Source organism: Filicampus tigris, chromosome 6, assembly GCF_054856515.1.
Source record: "Filicampus tigris isolate MCC_2025a chromosome 6, RoL_Ftig_1.0, whole genome shotgun sequence".
Taxonomy (NCBI): Eukaryota; Metazoa; Chordata; class Actinopteri; order Syngnathiformes; family Syngnathidae; genus Filicampus; species Filicampus tigris.
Window position 1 is genome coordinate 4,069,368 of NC_141222.1, and position 11,781 is coordinate 4,081,148.

The 11,781-nt window shown below is 39.3% G+C and overlaps 1 protein-coding gene across 2 annotated transcripts; it reads right to left on the reverse strand.

Moving 5' to 3' along the window:
- Positions 1 to 122: 122 nt before the first annotated feature.
- Positions 123 to 5,992, reverse strand: LOC147145514 (uncharacterized). Of its 2 annotated transcripts, none has more exons than XM_086034119.1 (5): positions 5,882 to 5,992; positions 5,752 to 5,812; positions 3,731 to 4,388; positions 3,562 to 3,651; positions 123 to 2,452 (listed from the first exon to the last, which is right to left on the reverse strand). In XM_086034119.1, the coding sequence occupies exons 3-5, from the start codon at positions 4,346 to 4,348 to the stop codon at positions 1,229 to 1,231; spliced, it is 1,932 nt and encodes a 643-aa protein (XP_085890245.1). In that variant the 5' UTR covers positions 4,349 to 4,388; positions 5,752 to 5,812; positions 5,882 to 5,992; the 3' UTR covers positions 123 to 1,228. The 2 variants fall into 2 exon arrangements, with proteins under 2 accessions (XP_085890245.1, XP_085890244.1); XM_086034118.1 differs by having other exon boundaries at positions 5,752 to 5,806; positions 5,882 to 5,981.
- Positions 5,993 to 11,781: the final 5,789 nt, after the last annotated feature.

Sequence of the window (11,781 nt, forward strand, 5' to 3'; positions counted from 1 at the left end):
AATTTTGCAATTTAAAAATATCCTTTGACCACCTCTATCCTCGTTGTGCTTGACAGAGAAAAATGTGTGAACTGTATGCAGTAGTTCAGATTTTGCTAACTTGCAAGAAAGAAACAATTCCAAAACCACTTCAAACCCTTTACTTAGCGAAATTAACAAGTGTATTACAATACATACAGTATATTTACAAGCATTTTCTGCGCACTTACATCAAAAGAAAATGTGCCCAAAAAAAATAAATAGCAACCATCTGATGATTGGAAATTTAGTTTAAATCCCAACTCAAATCACATCACATTGTTAGGCAACTATAATTCTATCGTCGGTGTACTTAACATTTTCGAGTCTTACTTTTCTGCTTGCTGATGGATAGCTTGCAACTACAACACATGGTAAATTCAAAATCAAATGGGATGTGCAAGTGGGCTCTTTACTTAGCAATGAATAACAATGAACAAATATGCACACCTGGACAAAATTGTTGGTACTACTGTCAATGAAAGAAAGCTGGTCACTGAAATAACTTGAAACTTACAAAAACAATAGTGTACTGATCATTAACCAATGGAAGTCAGTTAGTGCTTTTGAATTGTGGTTCAAACGCACCTTGAAATGAAATAAGAGAATAGGATGCTGTTTGAAGACATTGTGAGAGTTCTCTTCTGAGACTAGAAACAAAACTACAGACAAGCATATAAAGTCAAGCCTAAAACACCATCCATTCTTGTTTGAGCTGATATATAAAATTGAGAATAGACTTGTTGCATATTTTGTAAGTGACTATGCTACTGATGCTACTTTTTTTTTGTAAAATATTTCCACATGCTTGAGGCACTGCTGCTAGTTTGCAGTGACCACCCACCTCCTGTTGATTGCAGCAAATGGAGCAGTTTGCTCACAAGGAATGGGCCAAGATTCCTGTTGACAGCTGTACAAGTCTCATTGACAGTTCCAGAACTCATCTGAGTGCGCCAACCAAACAAAGTTGAGTCACATGATTGCTGTCCAGGCCTTTTTTTAAAAAAAAATATATATATACTTTCGTTGACTCCACAGTTAAAAAAATGTGCAATTTTCATTAGTGTTTTTTCAGTGTCTTTATTTCTTCAGTATTACGTTTGTCAGTTACAAGTTATTTCAGTGACCATGGTGAGTTTTTCTTTCAATAACAGAGGACTAACAATTTGTGCGCACAGGAATAAACAGATTTCAGATCCAAATTGAGCATTTAACTGGGATGCTTTGTGTCAATTACCAGCAAACAACGAGGCCTTGGTAACATTTTCGACTTTGGTTGAGTATCTACAGCGGGCAAAGAAACGGGTACATTTGGCAGGTTTATAAACGGTGGCTGGATGTTATTCATTGGTGGTGGAAAGAGGTGCCTCGATTGAGCGAGTACAGATGGAAGGCTATTCAAAGGCGACGGACAAGGGTAAGGCATGAAGGGAGGCCGAAGGGGCATAGGGAGGAAGGGAGGCTGATGAGGCAAAGACGGGAGTGGAGGAAAAAGAAGCCTTGGCCCTACATTGGAAATGTTGGGCAGCAGAGGTGGGAACAGCATCGGGGGGGTATTCACGCAACCATAGGCTGGCATAGTGGACCCTGTGGGTTTTAACGTAGCGATGGTTCTATTTGGAGAAACGGCTGCTTGGATTTCACATTTCTGCCCATCTAGTAAAGATCTACTGTTGCTGACAGTGTGAGGGACCCAGACTTGATCCACTTTCAAATTGCTCTTACTTGCATCGTACGAGTCTCTGTCAACAGGGTAGTCGTTATGCGAAGGTTTCGATCTGCCTGATGATGAGGATGAGGAAGATGATGACCTTGACCTGCTGTGGCGCCTTGGAGAGTAGGCTGACCTCGTGACCCTTTCCCTGCTTCCTGTACTCTGGTAGCTCCAATCGCTTTCTTTCTTTCCATATAATCGCTCATTAATCCGGTGCGACATTTGGCCGAGCTCTTCGGATCCCAAGTCCACCCCGATGGCCTGCAACACTTCCTGGATTTGCTGGTGCTTGTGCTCATCGTCAGTTGTCAGTCTTTTCTTCTCCACCACAGGAGGTAACATGGAACTCGTGCAGCCTTGCCGCCCATCACTCCTCTGCACTGACACGTCATCATACGGATAGCTCCTCTTTGGGCTGAAGGAGCCAAGACGTTGCTGTAGAAAAGGCAGCCTGTGGCATTCTCCTAATTTCTCTTCATTCCATTGGCTGACATTTTGTTGCCCTACTGGCTCTCCAGGAAGGTAGGGATGATCCGCGGTATTGTGGAAAGATGCTGCAGGTGGTGGTTGAGCACAGCCTTTTGCAGGGCTCTGAATCACAATCTGGTTGAGCATGTCCACATCCACGCCTTTATTGAGTACATCAAGGAACCGTTGGAAACCGTTGGCAAATTTCTTCTGAGGTGCATCCTGACTGGGCTTGGTCACATGCTCAAAAGACTGATGGGAGACGGACAGAGGCAACCAGTTCATGCCATTTTCACCTGCACTTGCTTAGACATACAGAAGACACTCACCATACCCTTCATTTGGTACACTCACACAATCTAATATTGGGGCCTATCAGTGCAGAGCAACAATGATAATTAATAAAGTGGAATCATTCGGTATAGTCCATAAATGGCTCATTTCATAGTGTGGAATGTTTACATTTCTATGAAATTTAGCATGAAAACATGACAATTGTAAAATTAAATATTGGTGTTTGCTAAAATGTGCGTGATACTCACGGCCAATAACTACACATATATATATATATATATATATATATATATATATATATATATATATATATACATACATATATATATACATATATACATATATATATACATATATACATACATATATATACATATATACATATGTATACATATATACATGTATGTATGTATATATATGTATATATATATACACATGTATGTATGTATATACATATATACACACACACATACATACATACACACATATACATACATACATATATATACATATATACATACATACATATATATACATACATATACATGTATGTATATATATATACACACACGTGTATATATATACATATATGTATATATATATATATATATATATATATGTATATATATATATACACATGTATGTATGTATGTATGTATATATATACACACACATACATACATACAAATACATATATATACATACATACATATATATACATATATACATACATACATATATATACATACATATACATGTATGTATATATATATATATACACGTGTATATATATACATATATATACACACATACACACATATACATATACATACATACATACATACATATATATACACATACATATATGTGTGCTACATGCGCAATTCCAGTTTGAGCATTATCATCTTTGTTAAGGCAAACTTCGAAACAGCACTTTGTTTTGGATTTGAAATTATGCAACAACTGCTGCAGCACTACATTGGATGTGTGGGACTTAAATGGCAACAATGTCTAACAAAATGTTTTTCATATTGTAGTGAAAGTTGTTTTGTGTGAGATAAACCTACCTGTCTTCTAGATGAATCCAAATAATTCCTTACTCGATCAGCACGATCTGTTGGAGAGCTATTCTTCCTTTCTCTGGATTTGACATATCTCTATTTATTGACACAAGTCAGATTACATTATTGCATATGGAAAATGTACAATTTCCCACTCTGGATTTAAATGATTTACCTTTTTAGAGTCATCTTGGGGAAGTTTTCTTTCAAGTGAGTAACTGTGGTTTCTTTCATGATGGTCACTGGCTTTTTTATATGTAGACTGTTGTCTGTGACTTGAATCAAACGGCTGGTGGTATCTGGAAGTAAATTCTTCATGTCTGTGCTGGCTTCTGGAATCTTGCATGCTCCTTTTGACTTCCTGAGACAACGGATATTTAAAATCCTTTAGAAAACTATCTGGCGACTGCCTATATTTTTTGCCATCAGGCTCCCATCCATAGCTGTAGTCATCATGGCTGTCATCTGTGAACCTTCGCCTTTTCTTTTCAGCAACCCTCCTGTCCGGGGAAGACAAGCGTCCCCTCACTGGGCTCCTCCTATCGCCATCTCTGTCTCTGACCAGGGAGTCTTTAGAGTCCAGCGTTTGAGGGGAGTCACTATAGTCTGTACTTCTGCTGCTTCTCTCTGTTCTAAGAGGCCCACTTCGACCATGATTATGATAGGAATCCCATTGTACATCTCGATGGTATTCATGCCTATCTTCCTGTCTGTCATTGTATTCATCCCTCCATCTTCTCTCTCTGTCACCGTGGGGCTGCTTTTTGCCATACTCAGGTCTTTTTGAGTGCATCTTCACAGGACAACTCCAGCATGTGACCCAATGAAAAAAACTACAGGGGAAAAAAGTGAACCTGCATTAAAGTATCATTTAAAGAGAGAAAAACAAAACAATGTCCCAAGTTAATTACTTCTATAACCCCACGTTCGTTCGTGTGTTTACATGAAAGCATCTACCGACATTTAATTTATTCACTGCCAAGGACATATTTATTTGTCTTTTCACCGTCCAGCCATTCAATCCCAGGAACTTATTTATATTTTCTTTCAATTTTTTTTCAAACCTCAGGGTAAAAAGAGGGTCTGAAAATGTTTAATGGGAAGTTCAGAACATATTCCGGTTACTTTTGGGGAGGAATGCGTATCCGCTGCTGACTGGCTGTCGGAAGTGGTCACTCAACGGGCCACATTCTCGATGGCGATGCAACCATTGTTTTCCGTGTTTCACTGCGTTCACACTATTCACCTTACCACTAAATACAACTACCAATACAAAGTACATGTGTCATAATACTTGCATAATTTCCCAAACTTATAGCTGACAAATCCCTCTCAAAAACGTTGCGGTGAAGTAATGTTTTATACTCATAACTGCATTTTTATCAAATATATTTTTTCCCATGCTTCCAAATGTAATGTAAAAATAGATCGATACGCATGCACATGTGTTGGACCCACGACTGCTGAGGTCCCTTGTGATGTTACTCCGACTTTTGACTGAATTTCTTAATTTTATCAACTACAAATGCCTATTAACTGTGCTATAGACTTTGTTTTTTTCAATGCATGTTTTGAGTGCCAAATTCAACCACATCTCATCATCTGCAAACTCTTTACTATTATTTTTGTAAAAATGGGCCCTTGGCTTTCTACAGTTATTTTGAATTCATCTGTTCATCATCATTACAGGTTGTTTGTTTCTGTGTTTAGTAAGCTTTCCAATCATACAAGCCTCTTGAAAACAGGGGACAGGTTAAGAATGTTCTGAAAGTTTGGATCTCGGATTCAACCAAAAAAATAATAATAAAGATTCACACCTAAAATTTCGAACCATATCGTCTTTCCATTAAGACGTCGACCAAACGTCTTATATACTTGTACTTATATCATTACAGTAGCCTTTGAAAGATGTGTATGATAATGCTGATCATGTAAATCAATGAATCTTTGAAATTTTACACAGATACCTACTTCGGCCTGTGAAGAGTTTGATTTGCATTCGTCGGCTCAAAACTCAGTTCATAACATAGCTAATTACAAGCGCATTTATTCCCGCTACAGTTGTTGGGTTACAGTCAATTACTTTAAGCTGCAGATACTATAACGTAATTGAGGGATCAGGTTGGAGACCAACGTTAGCTTGCAATATTCGGTACTTAGCATTTCACAAATTAACTTGGATTTCACAATAGCTACCTTTCAGTCCGACGCCGCTTGGATGCTGATTGGAGACGGATCCCCCGTGGTCACTCTATAACTGAACAAATAAATGATTTGCACTCAAATTGCAAGGTTATATTGGTGGCAATGGTATACGCCAACGCACCGCTTGCGCTTCAAACAGACGGTTGAAGCCTGTTGATGTTCCACCTCTATCGCCGCCTACTGGGTGGAGTGTTCTTCATCTGCTTGTTCTTGGATTTGTCATGGCGGTTGGCAAACAACTTAACGGTAACGTCTATTACTGCCACCAACTGACAAGGAATGTGTTCATCCTATATTTTGATTGACAATACTTACAATACTGTTATCATTTTAGTTAATTTGTATGGGTACAACTTAAAGTCTGATAACGACATGCTACTTGATAGTCTAGAATCCCGTCTTAATGGCTATATCCAAATACCCCAACGCAATGATAGTAATGGGAGGGGACCTAAATGTTGCTTTCGATGGTCTCCATGACCGAGGGCCTCCACGAGCCAACAATTATATGGCTACCAATTTGATACAATTTATGCACAAGTTTAATTTAGTAGATATTTGGAGGGGAAAAAAATCCAGGTGTGATTTCATACACCTGGAGTAATAAAACGCATACTAGTTTATCTAGTTTATCCTTTTTAGTTTGGCTTTTAGGCGGCACGGTGGTCGACTGGTTAGCACATCCGCCTCACAGTTCAGAGGTCGTGGGTTCGATCCTGGCCCCGGCCTCCCTGTGTGGAGTTTGCATGTTCTCCCCGTGCCTGCGTGGGTTTTCTCCGGGTACCCCGGTTTCCTCCCACATTCCAAAAACATGCGTGGTAAGTTGATTGGACTCTCTAAATTGCCCCTAGGTGTGATTGTGAGTGCAGATGTTTGTCTTTCTGTGCCCTGCGATTGGCTGGCAACCGATTCAGGGCGTCCCCTGCCTACTGCCCAAAGTCAGCTGGGATAGGCTCCAGCACGCCCCGCGACCCTTGTGAGGATAAGCGGTATAGATGATGGATAGTTTGGCTTTTAAGTAATTTATCTTTTCTTTTGACTGAGGATTCTTCTTCTCTTATTTTACTGATTTTAGTTCTTCAATTATATTACTGTTGTTGTTAGCTTTTAGCTCCGGTGTTTCCTCATGGGGGGCCCTCCGCGTTGGGGGGGCTGCCCTTCCTGCAGGGGCCGTCATCGCAGGGGCTCCTTGGGTCCGGGTGGCCGGGGGCCTCTACACTTTGTGTGGGGTCCACCCGGCTGATCCGTGCGGGGGGGTCTCTGTGATGGCGGCACTCCCTGTGGCCCGTGGGCTGTCATTCCCCTCAGCGCGAACGAGCCCCCCTTGGGTACCCTTTCCTCATATGGTTCCTCTGTGCCTTGTCATGTCTTTTTTAACAAAGTTTATCAGGTTGTGTTCTTTGTGTGTACATGTGGGGTGTGTGTGTGTGTGTGTGTGTGTAGGTGCGAGTGCTGATGTACTGGCGGATATATATCTTTAGGTTTGTTGGGAGGGAGAGCGGGAGTGGGCCTTCCTTTTTATGTTGTGTTTTGGACATTTTTACTGGACAGCACTTTGAGTTGCATTCTTTTTGTATGAAAAGTGCTATATAAATAAATTTGATTTGATTTGATTATCTCGCATAGATTTTTGTTTGGTGTCCAATTGTTTTGATAGCAATGCTATTAATGTGAATATTCCCACGACTCCACGATCTCAATACAAATACTTTTAAGTCTCAATGTTCCGCGTAGAAGCTCATACTGGAAATTGAACAGTTCTATCTTAAAATTTGATGTGGTAATTAAAACAGTCCAATCTTTAATTCATCGTTTTAGGCATAAATCTTTATTAGAAGGGGAATTTTGCTGTAATTGGGAGCTTCTTAAAGCGGAAGTCAACCCAAACATAATTTTTTCAAGAATATGTTCCCAGCAGGCCCACTAGTTGAAACACAGGATTCTAAAAATAATTTTGAGTTCGTGGAATATAAATTAAGCAGCAAAATGCACTCGTTTTAGCCATCTCTGTGGGCGGCCAATTTGTCTTCTGTCGACTGAAAATGACGTCACAACTGCTCACAACGACCAATCATGGCTGACCTGTTTTCTGAATCTGAGCCGTGATTGGTCGATCCGCCCAGGGTTCCAAAAGGATCTGGAGGTTGTGGGGCTGTCATGGTTGAGACCAGGGGCTATTTTAGGTTTAGAGCTTTAGGGGTGCTTAGCACCCAGAGTGTCTGGCTGGTTAGATTTTTTTTTTTCACTTCACATAAAGTGATTTAGGATCATTCAACACTGTTCAGGAGTGTCAATTCCAATTTGTGAACAGCACATTACACTTTGTGGTTAGCAGAAACACTATTACTACGCCATGCCAAGTTTTTACTCATTTATTTCTGATAAAGTACACACACTCTTCCTGTTCTTGCACTATCATCTCCTCTCCCTTTTCTTTATCTCCCTCCCTTTCCACTAACAACCACATAAAAACATCTTTCAGTCATTAAAAATATTCAGTTAGTCATTTAGATAAGTAATAAATAATAAAATAATAAATAAATAATCTACCTCTGTGTTATCAAACACAAGCTATTTTATTACCAAGAAGATAAAAATTCAGTATCACAAAAATCAGTATCAATTCATAACTTTTTTAAGAGTAAATGAACCTGCTGTGTGGAATTGTCCAGCACAAACGTTCAAACTGAGCCCGAAGCTGGGTAGTGTCCACCAGCTGTGGAAAACATCCTGCTTGGTTCCAATACCAATGCACTATATGAAGAAAGTTGTATTGTATTGTATTGTATTGTGACTTCGCTGCTGCTTTGCTGATTTCCTCCAACTCGCTTGGCTGCCTCAGTTGCTATTGAGACTTAGAAACAAAGAGGTCTCATTCTAAACAGTCTTTATTTCACATTGCCTGTGTAGCCATCGCATGACAACTCCTTGTTTTCTATCAACAAATCCTACTTTCAACATACAGTATTCCATACAATACTGAAGTGCAAAACCACTACGACACTGAGGAAAAAAAGATAGTTGAATTTACTCAATTATATTTGGTCAGGTGGTTGCACAAAATAAAATAATCAAGCTCCAGATACATTTTTTAAGTAGATATATAGTATACTTAAAAAAATTATCTGGATTCAGATGGTTATATTTTGTGCAACCACTTGAAGAAAATTGAGCACTGTAGCCTATATGATGCACAGCATTTTTTCAGTGTACATTGTGCCATCTACACCATTATGAACACTACAGAGGTCATCGATCCCAGGTTAAATTGTTGATGAGACACATTTTAAACATTTAGTCTTAATAATATAACCGTATCAGCGATGTGTGCAGCGAGGCTGAGGCAAATTGGAGGCTAAACGTTCCAAGAGGTCCTCTGCGGCATTTCCTGCCACTCTCCATTTGCAAGGAATAAGCTGGTGAGGCCGCTGTAAGACAAAATTGTTGATCATCATACATGGCAGCTTCATGTACATTCAGAAAATAAACCACTGACACCACAAAAAGTGACCTTTCACCCAACGAACTGTTGTTCCAACATGATAGGGAAAGTAAATGGTTTATAGATAATCCATCAAAATGTGATGATAATGTGGTCATCTGATGAGGAGAAAATACATAATTATCAGCATACATCTTAAATTTTATTCTGGATGGTATGTTTTTAACTTCAGCCACTTGTTCATATTTTGCCTCTCCGTGAGTGTGTTACCTGTGTTCTCCGGGGCTCCAGGTTCCCTCTCCTTCCTTTCTACCCCTCTCTCTCCTAGTGCTGACAACCATATCCTCTTAGGAAGAGGTTTTGTGTATTTCTTCATAGTTACTGTGGGTAATAGACTCTCACGTGAACATGGTGCTTTTTTACAGAAAAAATTGCGAATGTCCATGCTGGTGCTGGGAGGATGACCACACACATAGCTTACACACACGCAACAATTATGCTAGGCTGATCATTGTTGCATTCGATTCAATGCAGCTGAAATGAGGACTAATATCTGTTGATGATAACAAAGGCATGGTATTGGGTGATAAAATAGTTGTTCAACATAACCACTGTACAGAGCTGGGCACTTGACCATTTTTTGCCGGTCCGGCCGCAACCCTCCACCCTTGACTTGGGTACCCTTACGGCCGCGACCCTCAGGCCATATTCATAAACATTGTCGCCCCCCGACCCCCCCCCCCCCCCCCCAAAAAAGCGTTTGTGATTGACGTTGCTGCGGGAGAGACGCTAACGGCAGAGGATTTTTAAGGATCATTAGCTGGCCAATTTATTATTAAAACTCGCTGTGGACACGCTTCAAAATGCGCCACTAGTACTTTATATATAAATATATATCTATATATATATATATATTTATATATAAATATATATATATATATATATATATATATATATATATATAATTTATTTATATATATATTTATATATATATATATTTATATTTATATATGTCATGTTATGTCATGTCATCTTCCAAACCGCTTATCCTATACAGGGTCGCGGGGAGTTGCTGGAGCCTATCCCAGCCGTCAATGGGCGAAGGCAGACTACACCCCGAACTGGTCGCCAGCCAGTCGCAGGGCACACACAGACACCGTCACTGAGCGGTAATCGATCCCACGCTGCCCACACACAACTCGGGCGTGTGTACCACTACACTATCAGTGGACCTATATTTATATATATATTTATATTTATATATATATATTTATATATATATATATATATATTTATATATATATATTTATTTATATATATATATTTATATATATATATTTATTTATATATATATATTTATATTTATTTATATATATATATATATATTTATTTATATATATATATTTATTTATTTATATATATTTATTTATATATATATATATTTATTTATATATATATTTATATATTTATTTATATATTTATGTATATATTTATATTTATATATATTTATATATTTATATTTATATATATTTAATTTTTTGGAATGTGTTTTTTGGGCACCAAAATTTATGTGGACATCCCTACTAATGACCACTTGAACATATCAAAAGGATTAACCTCTCCTTGGCTGATTTATATGAGAATGAGGAACTGTGGAAGTCAGCAGAGCTACATAGATTTAGGTTGGGACAAGCGCATACTGCTTCTTTGCTATATATATAAAAAAAAAAAATTAAAAAAACGAACACTGCTTCTTTGCTGATCACGGTTAGGACGGGCAAGGCATTAAACACCAGTCAGGATATTTACAGACACTGAAGTGGGAATGAGTAGATGTGCACATTGGATGAGCAATGGCCCCAGTTTTTTTACCTACAACACGCCATTCAATTTGGAACATAACAGCCAAGACGGTGCGTTCCAATGCAGCCACACTTGGCAGTGCAGTCAGCCTCCTCGCTGGAACTTTTTGTTCGCTGAACATTGATTCTTGTTCAATGAGGTCTTACCTCACTCTCACGCCGCTTCTCTCACACTGAAGCTGGCGGCTGCAAGTGTCGGACAACGCACGCGACTGCTTGGGAGGCAACCCCGTGACATGAAGACACAAGCTGGGCGGACAGTAAGGAGCTAATGTTGTTGTGCTAACGCTTTTTGTTTTAACGGCCTAAAGCTAGTTGTTGCTATTAGCCGTGCCGTTATCCTACTGTTAGCTGGGGGGGGGAATGGGGGTGAAATAAAGATCCATGCCATCCAGTCGCCGTCTGCCTCCTGAGAGTTTACACGAGTTTAGCGTAGCTAAATGTCCGAAATATAAATAGTCGGGGTTAGTGTGCGCATTCATGCGCTTGTCCGCTTCAGCCTGTGTAAGTGGAGAAGCGATCGCCACGGTATTTTTGATTTTGTGGAGGTGATCATGATGAGATCATGTTTTATGTCAATAAATCCAAACTATTGTGCAGAACACTTTTATACTTTGTGGACAAGAGTAGTAATGTGCATTTGCATTTTGGTGGCGATCGGTCGCCGTTTTAGACAACAGAACTGATAAAGCGAGCAATATTACCACGCTTGGCTCC